Genomic DNA, 15412 nt, shown 5'->3' on the forward strand with positions numbered 1-15412 from the left:
TAATAGTGAGGGGTTCTAGTTTGAAATACACCTTGCTTTGTAGTCTATCTCTAACATTTAATGGCTGATGTATATCTTTACCTATTATTCAGTTGCTCTACAAGCCTTATCTGCTGCTGGAGAATGTTAATGTTAATGTAATCTTATAGTAGTAAGCTTTTCTTTAAACATAAAAAATTCTGCTTCATTGTCAATTATGAGGGGTGTCCATAATTTGAGTACTGCAGACTTTTTTTTCTCCAGCTATACAAATGTACAGTCCTTTCTAATTCACATATTTGTTTGTGTGAAAGAATTGCAGGTGAGGCAAATGAACTATGTGACTCGTTACTCTTCTTTTGCAATGTCATTCATATGGAGAAACAGACACAGCCACCCACACACAGACAGAGCTTATCTACAGACAGAAGGTATCTGAAGCAAAAGGAAGCCTGTCTCATTGGTGTTGGTTCACAGGGCTGTGTTGAAGCAGCCTCAGCCTGTGAAATTCTTTAGCTAGAGATTAAAAGCACCTTTAGACCACAGCCACATAGCCACAAAGCACAGGTTCAAAATAACACTGATTGTGACCCAGAAGCCACTAACCTTCACAAGGGAGCAGATTTATATAATATTACCTATAATGTAATTAGGAAAATGTTGCTTAAAATCATTTAAACACACCTTGTAGAGTGGAAACATACAGAAACTAAACTGGAGTTAAGGGTCGTGAATTACACTTAGATTCAAACAATGAACCTGTAAAGGAAGCCTTTTTAAGATGCAAGCAAACCTTCATACAACTTCAAGCAGTATGCCCACACACTTTCTTAGCACCAGGTCCAAATTTGTCTGTAGACACTGATGACTATACAAAGCTTAAAGTGACCGTTATTTTGAGCTCTTTAATAGCCAGCGATTTTCCAACAGCCCTGTGTTTTTCTATCCTCCTCTGTGGTTCGGGCAGCAAGCAGCCCATCAGACACTGCCTCCCAGTCGCCTGCTTCCCTCCCCTATGCTGGAGCCTCTCTTGTTTTGGCTGCAGCTGCCGTGAGACAGACTAAATAATGTGATAAGACGCACAGAGCTGCAGGTGTGCTTCGCCTTGGCAGGCCCAAGACAACTATGACCATGCAAATCATTCCCCCCCTGCAAAACAATACCAATTGTACTAAAATGCCCTGTGCAAATGTTTTAGCAGTCCTAATTATGTGTAACATAGCAGCTACTGAACATAGCTAGTTTTGCTGAAATAAAGAAAACACCACAAAAAAAACAAACAAACAAAAAATGTTAGGGAAATTATGCAGCTGGAGAAATGAAAAGTGGAGAACCACTTTATAGAGCTGTCAATCATGGCAGGATTTATACTACAGCTGTAATACTGTTAGCCCCCTATGTGACTTGTAAACTAGAAGAGCCTTAATATCGCTCTTCACTTCCAATAGAGGAAAATTTCCTTTGCCGTTCTCTGAAAAAACAAACAAACAAAATAAAGAGAGGGCAGGTAGGTGAAGGGACACAATTTTCTATACACAGCATGATCTCTTTAAACTGCCAATCAAACATGCCATGCACACCATCCAATAGCAGTCCATGTGGTTTAAGGTTGATAATCTCTGGGCTGTTTAAGCCCAGAGTGCTTAAGCCCAGCACTTCACAATATCTTGTGGGTTTTAATCAGAGTCCAGCCTCTGAAAGAGGTTCACTTGTTCTCGAATTTCCACGTCTCTTGAATGCGACAGAACAACAGGCATTTAAAGGACTAATCTCAGCACTTACTGCTTAGAAGCCACCAAGTTGGGGATCCTTCAATCCTACAAGATCACTCTCCCCTCAATGGGAAGTGGAAAAAAAGAAATTTTGTGCTATGGCTGCAGCATGAAATTAGGACTTCTGAGGTCTCTATACTGTATCTTTTGCCCAAAGCTTTTCAAGTGGCTTACATAACCGCCAATCATCCTCTTGACAATGACAGCCTTTCTCTGAGCAAAAACTAGTGTAATGACTGTGTATGGTTGGGCTGGGGGGTGCACACACTGACAAATGGAATGGTTGGTGGGGTGGGTGGGGGTGGGTGTGTGTGTATGTGTGTGTGTGTGTGTGTGTGTGTGTGTGTGTGTGTGTGTGTGAGTGCAGAACAGTAATCAGAGCCCTAAAAATATTATTATTGACACTGAAATCAGAGTGCAACAGAGAGAGGCTCGAATTCAGCAGCACTCATGGACCTGTTTGTGTATTCACTTGTAAATAACATTATCTCCCTTCCTCTGAAATGGAGTGATTCTAAGATAAGTGGATAAAGACAGCCAGAATGACAAAAGTGGAATGCAGTGATTTTTATGAGCAAACAAATGAAAAGAAAAAGCTCTATTATTAAACAGAAAGGATGTGAGTTATCGGGGATAGCAAACAGGCCTAGCGTAGACATGTGCACTGCTTGTTTACACCAGGTAGAGGCTTGTGAAGACATAATTATGAGGCAGGAGAAACTCATATAAAGAAGAAACAGCGTGGCATTTAAGCGTTTGTGTTCAGTGCGCAAACATACACACAAGGTTGTTTTTGTCACATACGATTATAGATGCGGTATCTCATATATGTAATAAGAATTTACTACACCCAATCCGAAATCAAAACCTCACACTGAACATAACCTCATTAACCAGAAATGTTTTTACCATTTCAGTTTAAAAAAAAACAGTGCAGCTTTTATAAACAGCCATTTTATGCTGTCAAGATTTCAAAGCTTTTTTTTTTTTTTTAAAAACAAAAGAAGCACATTTACTCATGTGGACAAAGCTGTCAGATATTCCTATTCTAGTGGGGACAACACACATACACACAGACACAAGCTAATCAGCCCCTTATCTATCTCCAGCTGGGTGACATCATCGTCTGAATGAGAAATCTGGTGAACAAACACACTGTCTGAGAATGCTTTCTCCCTCACTGTCCCAAACACACATCCTCCTGTGCCAGAGTGCGCAAAACTGTGCTCTGTCTCAAGCAAACAACTGCCGTCGATGGAGTAATCTAGCCGCCAGTTTGTTTGCAGATGGCGCAGCTGATCCAGACACCATGTGGTAGGGTGCTCGGAGCCTGCACGTCCTTCCTGATGATGGAAGGTAACAACAAGGGTTTGTTCAAACCCCATCAGCCCCATCACAACACAGAGAGATACACACTTTCTTAACCCTCGTGCTGTGTTCGCTAATTAGCAATGGATGTGCTAGTGAACCATGCCATCTCTTTTCGTTTTATAGCAATATACACTAACCAAGCACTTTATTAGGAACACCTGTACACCTACTCATTAATGCAATTATCTAATCAGCCAATCGTGTGACAGCAGTGCAATGCATAAAATCATGCAGATACAGGACAGCAGCTTTGGGTAATATTCACATCAATCATCAGAATGGGGGAAAATGTGATTGCAGTGATTTTGACAGTGGCATGATTGTTGGTGCCAGACGAGCTGGTTTGATTATTTCAATAACTGCTGATCTCTTGGGATTATCATGCAAAGCAGTCTCTAGTTTACTCAGAATGGTGCAGGAAAGAAAAAAACAGAGAGAGAGAAAAAGAGAGAGGTCAGATTGGTTTGAGCTGACAGAAAGGCTACAGCAACTAAGATAACAACTCTGTACAACTGTGGTAAGAAGAAAACCATCTCAGAATGCAAAGCATGTCGAATCTTGAGGCGGATGGACTACAAAGAGCAGAGAACCACGCCGGGTTCCACTTCTGTCAGCCAATAACAGAAAGCTGTAGCTACAGTGGGCTCAGACTCACCAAAACTAGACAATTGAAGCCGTGAATCATGTAGCCTGATCTGATGAATCTCAGTTAATACCAATAAATCATTGCTCGAATGCTACAGCATATTTGAGTACTGTTGCTGACCATGTGCATCCCTTCATGGCCACAATTTACCCATCTTCTAATGGCTACTTCCAGCATGATAATGCACCATGTCACAAAGCAAAAGTTGTCTCAAACTGGAAATTATCATTTGGAAATCCTACCTTTAATATTGCCCTAGTTAAAAATGACATGAAAAATGAAAAGGCAATGCTTATTTACACCAGGGTGAAAACGGGAATGTATACCATTTGCACAAAAATCTAGTCATTACTGAAAGGGTGATGGCTAGCACACTTAGCTACGGGTTTTTATCATACAATGCTCAGTGTCATCTTCCTCACTAGAACTGTTACTTGCAGTTACACAGTTTAGCTAAAGTTAGCTAGCACTTGTACTATAATGTTAGCTAGCTTTCTACTGAAATAAAGATATATATATTTAAATAACAAAATATGTTTTCCCGTTCTAATGTTATTTAGCTTGCCAGCAAAACGTGCTACTAGTTTTCATTTCCCAGTATAATACTTAGCCTAATGTTAGTTAGCTTACTAGTACAAGTTAATTACACAGACTGTATAGTTAGCTGAGCATTAGCTGGCTTATTAGACTACTATTAAAATCTGAAGTAATAACATTAGCTAAATTAGCTCCAACATCAGCGCAGTGCTAAATCAGGATATGGCACTTCTTTTACACATTCTTGTACAGTTTTTTGGTGTCTAAAGGTCAAATAGCTGTATTGCCTGGGTGCAAATAAGACACTCTGAAATCAAAATGAATGATTTTAATCTGAACAAAACACTACGGTTAGTGACACTAGTCACAAGACAGAAGGGCAAAATGTGTTGCAATATTATCAGAGCCATCCTCACATTTGGCCGTTTCACTTATTAACTCAAGTGTGTGTAACACCTTGCAGTTCAGTGTGGGCTCACGAGTGGATGTATCATGCAATGCTCTTCATTTCTTTTGTAAGCTGCATTTTCATGTGCTGATGTGATGAAAGTATCTTCAGATGGGAAAGTGGGATGCCAGGGGTTGCAACACACAACTAATGATGTAAGCAGGACAGCTGTTTCTTATTGATTGTGTAGGTTCACACCCACAGAGATGAGTTCATCCTTCCTCTTTTGTGCTCTCTCTCGCTCTCTCTCTCTCTCTCTCTCTCTCTCCCTCTCTCTCTCTCTCCCCTTAGGCCGTGTGATATTAATACAGGCTTGGTGCCCAAACGTAGCCACCAGTGGCCAGATGTTCAATCAAAGTGTTCCTGTTTCCGGGGCTTTGATGCTCCCCTGAGCTGATCTTGAGCCCTGCCTCTTTGTTCTCTAATCAGCCGCCAGACACAGAGCTACTTCACAGCGCGCCACTGAGATGACACACACCCTGGCTCCTCATCATAGCACAGATGTTTGCGCTTGCTGTGTTGCGTTTGCGTGTCTCTGTCTGTTAATATATGTATTGTGTGTTCATCATTTTCTTATCCTCCAAACAACAAGCACGGGAGGCTCTTATTAAATGCTCTCTCAAGTGCAGCATGTGCCTCAGGCTTTACTGTAGGATAAACAGGAAACAAATAAACACCTGCCAGGAAGGTGCAATCATTTTAAAACATACCTCTATCTTGTTTCTCTCTATATTGATGCTTGTGATGCTCATTTTTCTTTAGTTTTTATTTGATCTGGCCTCTTCATGCTGCCTTCCACTATCTCAGGAAGGTATTCTTCCTACTTTATTCATCTTCCCTCGATCGTTAAATATAATAATAATAATAATAATAACAATAATAGGAGTAGTAATAATAATAACAATAATAATAATGACAATAATAATAATAATAATAATAATAATAATAATAATAATAATAAGGATGACACCTAATTCTGCAAATGCAAGCTTTGTCCTGTAAATACAGTCAGGTCCATAAATATTTGGACAAAGTTCTTGTTAAAGTATTTTAGCTGTGTATTGAAGCTCAAAGTGCAAACAAAGTGATTTGCTGGCAAAACTGAAATCAGAACATCCAAAGAACAAGTCTTGCAGTCTTGTCATTGACTGCAAACAACTGAATTGGACAATTTAATTTATGATTGTTAATTTGTCCAATGACCTTCGGTTCCTTGAAAGGAAAAAAGTCCTGTAAATCCTACATTGTTCACCCAATTTGGATGTAAAAACACTGAAATGTAATTAAAGTCTCTAGCCAACAGCAAAAACAACAATAACTTTGTCAATGTCCAAATATTTTTTGGACCTGACTGTATCTGTGTAGCAGTCTACTTAAAACTGTCAGATATCACTGTGCCAGAATTCTGGAAAACAACCAAAAAAAGAGGGGAAAATTGAGGGTTTTTTCCTTTCTTTTCTTTCTACAATAATCTTTGACATACCCCTCTGAAAGTATTGGAATGGCAAGGCCAATTCTTTTTCGTTTTTGATATACACTGAAAACAATTTTGGGTTTGAAATCAAAAGATCAATTTGAGACGATAGACCAGAATTTCATCTTTCATTTCATGATATTTATATCTGGCTGTGTTAGACAACTTAGAACATGGCAGCTTTTGTTTAAACCTACCCATTTATCAAGTGATCAAACATATTGGAACATGTGACTGACAGGTGTATGTTGTCCAGCTGTACCCTGTTAGATTGAATGTTTATACAATTAATAGCTCTGCATGTCTACTCTTGGTTTGAGCCCTGGGTTTCATCTGTGAAGACAGTAATACAGTCAGTCTGCCTAAAGATGGCTAAAACCTTGGATAGTTACATACCATAGTGAAATGGATATAAGCCTACTCAGTGAAATCTGTAATCGGATACTGACTGTCAAATGAATTTTATGCTCTTGCACCATTACATCATCATCAAAACACAGAAGAATGCTTACACACTCTGTACAGATGAGAGCTGACGGTTTAAAATGTTTAAATGACCTAATAAAAAAATAATTAATAACAATAAAATTAGTCATCAGATCTGAATGAATGAATCAGCCAGCCATTATTTCACCACTCATGTTAGTTTGAACAGAGATCACTTGAGGGAAGAGACAATTTTCATGTTTAAATGCTGTGAGTGACTTTTACCTAAGATCTTAAGACAGAGCCTGATGTGGATGATTCTGATAACTCATTTCCTATTGTCTTACAAATTTGGCAGTAATATTTTTTTCCATAAGTAGATTAGGTTATAAATGTATATGTAGGTGGGGAGGCTTTCAGTGTAATTGGAAAGGAATCTTTAAATGTGCTTCCTCCATTTTTACTTTTTGGGGGTGACCAATCTTTAAAATGCTGTGCCTTTATTTCTGGTTGAGATACATGCAAATGAGAAACATACAGTATCTCACATTTTTGTAAATATTTGATCATATCTTTTCATGTGACAACACTGAAGAAATGACACTTTGCTACAATGTAAAGTAGTGAGTGTATAGCTTGTAAAACAGTGTAAATTTGCTGTCCCCTCAAAATAACTCAACACACAGCCATTAATGTCTAAACCGCTGGCAACAAAAGTGAGTACACCCCTAAGTGAAAATGTCCAAATTGGGCTCAATTAGCCATTTTCCCTCCCCGGTTTCATGTGAGTTGTGAGGTCTCAGGTGTGAATGGGGAGCAGGTGTGTTAAATTTGGTGTCATCGCTCTCACACTCCATCATACTGGTCACTGGAAATTCAACATGGCATCTCATGGCAAAGAACTCTCTGAGGATCTGAAAAAAAGAAATGTTGCTCTACATAAAGATGGCCTAGGCTATAAGAAGATTGCCAAGACCCTGACACTGAGCTGCAGCATCTTGGCCAAGACCATACAGTGGTTTAACAGGACAGGTTCCACTCAGAACAGGCCTCGCCATGGTCAACCATGGAAGTTGAATACACGTGCTCAGCGTCATATCCAGAGGTTGTCATTGGGAAATAGACGTATGAGTGCTGCCAGCATTGCTGCAGAGGTTGAAGGGGTGGGGGGTCAGCCTGTCAGTGCTCAGACCATATGACGCACACTGCATCAAATTGGTCTGCATGGCTGTCGTTCCAGAAGGAAGCCTCTTCTAAAGATGATGCACAAGAAAGCCTGCAAACAGTTTGCTGAAGACAAGCAGACTAAGGACATGGATTACTGGAACCATGTCCTGTGGTCTGATGAGACCAAGATAAACTTATTTGGTTCAAATGGTGTCGAGCAGGTGAGGAGTACAGAGCCAAGTGTGTCTTGTCTACAGTCAAGAATGGTGGTGGGAGTGTCATGGTCTGGGGCTGCATGAGTGCTGCCAGCACTGGGAGCTACAGTTCATTGAGGGAAGCACGAATGCCGAAATGTACTGTGACATACTGAAGTAGAGCATGATCCCCTCCCTTCTGAGACTGGGCCGCAGGGCAGTATTCCAGCATGATAACGACCCCAAACACACCTCCAAGATGACCACTGCCTTGCTAAAGAAGCCGAGGGTGAAGGTGATGGACTGGCCAAGCATGTCTCCAGACCTAAACCCTATTGAGCATCTGTGGGGCATCCTCATACGGAAGGTGGAGGAGCACAAGGTCTCTATCATCCACCAGCTCCGTGATGTCATCATGGAGGAGTGGAAGAGAACTCCAGTGGCAACCTGTGAGGCTCTGGTGAACTCCATGCCCAAGAGGGTTAAGGCAGTGCTGGAAAATAATGGTGGCCACACAAAATATTGACACTTTGGGCCCAATTTGGACATTTTCACTTAGGGGTGTACTCACTTTTGTTGCCAGCGGTTTAGACATTAATGGCTTTGTGTTGAGTTATTTTGAGGGGACAGCAAATTTACACTGTTACACAAGCTGTACACTCACTATTTACATTGTAGCAAAGTGTCATTTCTTCAGTGTTGACACATTAAAAGATACAATCAAATATTTACAAAAATGTGAGGGGTGTACTCACTTTTGTGAGATACTGTGCGTGTATATATATATATATATATATATATATATATATATATATATATATATATATATATCTTTGACCACAATGACAAAAAAATTACATATTAGCAAGTGAAAATATCTTGAATATAGTCATATTTATCTAATACTTCCTATTACAGGATTATAATACACTAAATATATGAATATTAAATCTATTTCTACATTTTAATTTCTAGCTTTGGATAGTCTTATTCTATTGGAAGATCATTTTCTCATTTCTAGCATATATTTGTAGGGAGAAAGATGATCTGCCAATAAAATAAGACAATTTTAATGAGTAAACACATCTAAAACAGGCTAAATTTGCCCATATTCAAAGAGTTTCACTTTATAAGATAACATTTTTTGCAGTGAACTTAAAGGGTTTTCCCAGGCTAACAAACTTATGTTTTGGTGACAAAGCAAATGGCCACATAACAACAGTGGTTTTATTGTTGCTAATACTTAAGGGATGGGATCAAAATACCTACAGTGCTAAAATCAACATGAGCTAGATATGATTTATTAAGACTGCATGGATTGCACAGGAGTAACAGACCTCTCAGAGACTGAGAGTGATTTGAGGTTAGTTGGGCTAGCAATTGAAGAGGCAAGGTCATGCCCCTGCCTGTCTGTTTCCATTTCACTCACCACATAATTGTACAAACAAAATCTAACTGCATTAATTCCAGAGTTCGCCATAAAAGCCACGACTGCAAAAAGACTAGTGTGTTTTCCTCAGTCAGGTACAGGAGTTCAGCTCATCACCTCTCGTTAAAGGACATACTGTATTCCTTCAAGGATAACATGGTATAACTTAAAGCAACTCTGTGACTCTTTGTTTCCTTTAAATAAATATACAGCGGGCTTTTCTGAGCTGTCTAAATGAGCTTGCTGCTGTGTGTTTACACTCCTTAAGAAGCTCATTATTAGGGACAGCATTAGTATGTTTGCATACACACATCACACACTCTGTCCTCTCACTGCAACTCAGTCAACAGACTCTGCTCTTGGCCTCTTGTCCAAGCTCAGTAACATTCTATGTGCACTCTTCACCTGTGAACCTCTCCTACACATACACACAGCCACACACACACAAACACTGAGCTAACAAGACCTACCATTGACACACTCGTACACATCACAGCACCGTCCCGGTGTTCCATCACCACGGGAGACCAAGTGGGGCTGTGTTCCTGCTGAGCACTGTGGGAAGGTGCAGACACCAGGCAAACACTCACACCTAACAGCGAGAAAAAAGCAAGACAGAGGAGATGAGAAAAAATATAAAAATATAAAAAGTAGACAGGGGTGTCAATAACAATTCAAGGTACAGTTCAGAATGTAATCCCATCACTCATTTCTGGCAATTTATAGGCATGTGTTTCACTAAGCACTATAAAGCTTGAGTAAATAAGAGTATTTTAAAGCAGCATAAAGACACTGTTACAGCACAGCCAAGCATAATCGAGATAAATGAATAGTGAAGTAAAGGATCATTGTCCTGGCTGTGAGAGCTGTGCTGATGAGACAGAGAGGTATGACAGAGATGTGATGTGTGTGTGTGTGCGTGTGTGTGTCTCACCTGGTGGGTAGTGTGCAGCATCCGTCGGCTGTGAGCCTGACCTGCGTTTCGTAGCTGTCTGCTGGACACTGCATGGGCTGTATGGGAGGACATTCCACCGTGCTGCAGTCCACACTGAAAACTGCCCACACAAACACACAATCACTAAACGCGTTAACACAATTTGTCAAATCCTCATGTAGGATTGCAAATAATTTGCCTTTGATTTCACTCTCAGAGCAGCTCAATGCTGTTTAAACCAGAATACACAGAGGCACAAGGCTAAGTGCTGAAAACACACACACACACACACACACACACACACACACACACACACACACAAACAAAAGGAAACAATTCCAGCACCTGTCACTTTGTTTACTGCAGCTGCCAACGTGCGTTGTCAAGAAAACAAACAGGGGCCACTATCAACTGCTTTATGTGTATATATTCAAGTTGATACACTCTCCTTCATGTTTTACTTCAGGGGTGGACAAATCAGCAGCCTAGTCACCCAAGTAGGTTTAACAACCAGGAAAAAACCTACTCCTTATTGACTTTCGCAAAACAAAAATGTTCATATTCAAACTTAATTCACTACACAATGGTGTGATTTGCATCAATACTGTAATTACAGAGTGAGCTACTCATTCCAAATCCTGCCACCTGCTGCACTAGACACATTGGCCAAGGCATGATCTGTTTGATGGTGGAATGATTTTTACTAGGTGGATTAATTAGCATGCATGTAAGACAGACTATCCTGTCAGAATCAGGAATAAGAATACACTTCAGCACAAAACTACATACACACACAGTATACTGCAATACATATAGAATTTACTACACAGTCACCTAGCAGCAGCACGTCAACAGATGCTTGCCACACTCTGAGATTATTTTTTCCGTGTGATGTCACACCACAGCGCATTTGGTGAGGTCACAAACATAATGAGTTACATTAGCAACTTTGTTAGAAGATGTTAATAATCATAAACTTTTTTGTTTCTCTTAGCACATACTAATGCACTTAACTAGCTAACTCTATATATGTTATTACATTATGTTGCTACCGTTTTTACCTGGTTGGTTTTCTGGGCAAATAAAACATGAGATTGGACAGCACACTGTAAATTTTAACTGATCAATGTATCATTTGCCCTCTCCTGTATATGTCAATTGTGAAATGTGTATGCTCTGGTATCTTTCGGAGGAGTTTTGCATTCTTACCTGGTTTGCACTCGTACAGGTCGCAGCATTCTCCAGGTTTGCCAGAGCTTTTGGATACGAGGATGTTGAGATAGCCAGGTTGGCATACTTTTCTCAGACACCCAGAAGGACTGCACACACAGCGACTGGGCAGAGGGCAGCATTCGCCAGGTGGAGCGTAACCTTCAATCAGCACTGAGTCCTCAGGACAACGGGGAGAGAACTGTACCTCACACCTGGCTTTAGAACAGTCCGGCCTCTCCTCTATAAATTGACAGAGAGATAAATGTGGTCTGAATGAGGTTGATACAGATTATTTAATCTTGATTTAAACATATTTTGAAATCACTGACCTCAGCTATGTTCTTGCATTGGTTATTTGTGGTCATTTATATTTACATTTAGTCATTTGCAAACACACTGATGGACTTGATGCAGTTAGGTTTGGTTAGACAAATGCATGGCCTTGCCACCTCACTTGCACCTCTCCAACTGAACTCGAATCATACTGTACCTCTAAGGGATTGCCAAATGACAAAAACCAGAGAGACAAAAACTGTAAACAATTCAAGATGCAACGCAAATACAAAGCGACCAGCAAATTCCTGTAATCCAGTGTAGACTAGAGCTTGTATGAGAATTTTTTGGCAGTGAGAAATGTTGTCTTCCTCTGATGTTGTGAAGAAACAAATCTGCCCGGTCTGATGGCTGATGTAATGTTGCAACACTAGCTGGTCACTCTCTCCCATGAAAGCAAATGCACAGTGTGGTATGGTATGGTTACTAATCTAGAGCGATCCAGAGCCTGACCAAATATCTGTGTACCATTTTTCACCGCATAATGGTACATGTGAAAGTAGGAGGAGCTTTCTGGACAATAGTATTGTGCTAATCTCCCATGCCACATTATTGTTAACAGTATACACTAACAACAATACGAATGGACAACCTTAAAGGTCTGCATTTGGTTATAAGTGGACCCAGCAGACCAAACAGAACTTTTCAGGTTTTCAGTTGTACACAGCAGGAATATTATCACACAAAAACAATTCTAGTCAGCTAGTGTTTTTCAGAATGGCAGACCTGATTGAGTCATATGGCAATAAAATTAGCAACAAAATGTGGGTCCATGGGTGGCATGATGGCAGCATCTCCTTCACAGCTCCAGGGTTCCTGGTTCGGTCCCGAATTCTTGTTACTGTCTGTGTGGAGTTTCTGTGCATGTTTTCCCTGTGTTCATCTGGGTTTCCTCTGACTGTCCAAAAACATGCAGGTAGACAAATTGGCTATACTGAATTGCCCCTATGTATAAATGTGTGTTACCCTGCAAAGGTCTGACTTCCCATGCAGTGTGCTTTCTCCCAACTAGTGCCAGTGTTGCCAGGATTGGCTCCATCACGACGCTGATCTGGATAAAGCAGCTACTGAACATGAAAGAATAAATGCGGGTTCATGGATTTGTTACTGTACTGTACCACACTCTCTGGTGAAAAAGTGCTTTATTGTCCTCTGGGGTCAAAGTGCACCTCTTTTATAAACACATTCTTGACATTCAGGAGACTGCTTCCACACATTCAATCTAAAGGTAGGAGGAATGAAGGACTAATAAAAACAAAACATGGAAAGAAAAAGAAAGGTAAAAACAAATGTCAGTAGGACAAGAGAAAACACCAGGCATTTTTTTAAATGATTTTTTTATGTAGGAAGTTATGAAGTTCTTCTGTGTGGAGCAGACAGCCTCACAAAATACCACATCGTTTTGTATCCCTCAAACACTCAGAAAAACAAAACAAAACAACAACTAAAGGAACTGGGAACACAAGGGTGTTGATGCTGAACAAAATCAAATTGCAAAACTTTCATCACTTGTTGTAGTCTTAAACTGCAACATCAGTTCATAACATATAATGCTAGGTCTAAGTTCTGCTGTTTGTTTGATATAAACCATGCAGAAAGACAATTGCATCTAATGTACCTATTATGTAGAGACAATATGGCCCATTACTCCCTTTTGATGTGTGAGGAGAGAGAAGTCCTTACTGGAGCTGCTCCTTTCCTAAGCAAGAAAGTGTAATTACCTCCAATGAAGGGTAGCAAGAGAAAGGAGAGTAGAGGGAGAGCATAATGCCCGCAAATACACAAAAAGAATAGCAAAGAGACAGCTATTTAAAAAGCAGCTCATATTTAAGTGCAGTGTTTATGTGTCATTATGCGAGAGCATGTCACTGCGTTTTTGTTTTGTTTTTTTTTGTTCGGGAAGAGAAAGCGGAGAAAATGACGATAGAATTATGACTTGAATTTGAAATGACTCAACAGGCAGAGAAATAGCATGCAAAGATGAAGAGTGGCGTGATTAAAAGTCAGCTCTGAGAAAAGAATAAATGTCCAACTTCGTTAAAATTGCAAGAACAAGCAAGTGAAATAAAGCGGTGTCTAACATGGTGAGAAAATGAGACCTGCATAAATTTAGTCAGTTACAGCCTACTGAAGAAGATGTGCTCCGATAAAGTGCACCAAACCAGGCAGAAAAGCCGACCACATGCACCATTTTGCACTCAGAGGAAACCATTCAGAAGTGCTTCTATGTTTGAACGATGAATTCGGGAGTACGTTTGAAATGGGTTTTTTTTTTTTTGGTGAATAAAATGAGCGCCTATGTTGAGGCTATAAATCTTTTCTAAGTCCTTCTTTCTCTATCTCACTCCTTCTCTCTCAAACCTTCACGATCCCTTTTCCATCTGCTCTTTCTGCCTGCCAAAACCCATCATAATGTGCTCAAAAGCTACACATGACCATCAGTGGACAAATTCACTTTGTACGTTCCATTTCTTGCTGATGTACCAGCTTGGACTGACTTTTAATAAATTTGATCAATTTTCTCTTGGGCACATGAACAACAGCTCCAGGACATGGCAATGACCTGCAAGAGCCTCTCAACATTTCATAGCCACGTCTGCTCGTGCTCCTGCTTACCATGGAAGGATTGTGGGTAATGCCCTGAGCAAATTTTCCCCATTTATTTGGAGCAGAGTATGGGCTCAGAAGAGCAGGAATATGGAAACCTTAATAAGCAGACATTATGACACAGAAATGGCTGTGCCCGGGTCATTTTCGGTGCTGGAAAGTCAGGGGGAATGAGCACCGTTAATGGAGTATTCGTGAAAACATGGAGCATGTCAACAAAAAGAGAATGATAGTAGTCCACGGTAGTAACCCAGATGCAAGAGGAGGTTTTTTTAAAGCTTGTTTTTCTCTTTCACAACATTTTTTTTGTAATGGCCAATGTTTGCCACTATTGCCATCATTCCAGGGATCTGCGAGCAGCTGGAGTGACACACGTTCAGCCGGCAGAGAGGAGCCGCTGCCTGCACAGTAATGCACAGTCCAGACACACCTGGCACTACTGCCGCATGAGACACAAATAGACCTGGCACTTCTGCTTCAATTTATAACTTATGGTAAAAAAAAAAAAAGAAGTCTGACCTGTTTATCCAATATATAAAGTAAAATTGACAAAGATGTCACACACTTGCCTATTATTGTCCAACTAAATGATCCAGTAAGTCCTCAAATGCATCATCTTAGGGGCAGTCATTATGAGAGGCACACTTCTGGCAAGGAATGATTAGTTTTACACAATAAAGTCATTATTTGATATTCCAATGTGCCAATGCAGGTCACACAGACAAACCTAAATAATGAAGAGATTGAGGCTGAAAGGAAACAAAAAGTGAGAGACCCTCATGAGCTAAATGTACAAAAACACACACTTTTCCTGGCCTCTGTATTTGTACTTAAAGCTTAAAAGGGGCTTACTTTATGGGCTTATTTCAGGTTATGACATGAA

General features: G+C 40.2%; 1 protein-coding gene across 2 annotated transcripts in view; it reads right to left on the reverse strand.

Annotated features, from left to right (window-relative positions):
* crim1 (cysteine rich transmembrane BMP regulator 1 (chordin-like)) overlaps positions 1–15412 on the reverse strand; it is a 90442-nt gene that overhangs the window by 34678 nt on the left and 40352 nt on the right. For both annotated transcript variants that reach the window (XM_017476348.3, XM_017476349.3), the window contains exons 3-5: positions 11587–11829; positions 10378–10498; positions 9914–10035 (exon numbers count right to left, since the gene is read on the reverse strand). In XM_017476348.3, coding sequence (XP_017331837.1) covers positions 9914–10035; positions 10378–10498; positions 11587–11829 — 486 coding nt within the window. The remainder of the gene's footprint in view (positions 1–9913; positions 10036–10377; positions 10499–11586; positions 11830–15412) is intronic.

This window comes from Ictalurus punctatus, chromosome 9, assembly GCF_001660625.3.
Source record: "Ictalurus punctatus breed USDA103 chromosome 9, Coco_2.0, whole genome shotgun sequence".
Classification (NCBI taxonomy): Eukaryota; Metazoa; Chordata; class Actinopteri; order Siluriformes; family Ictaluridae; genus Ictalurus; species Ictalurus punctatus.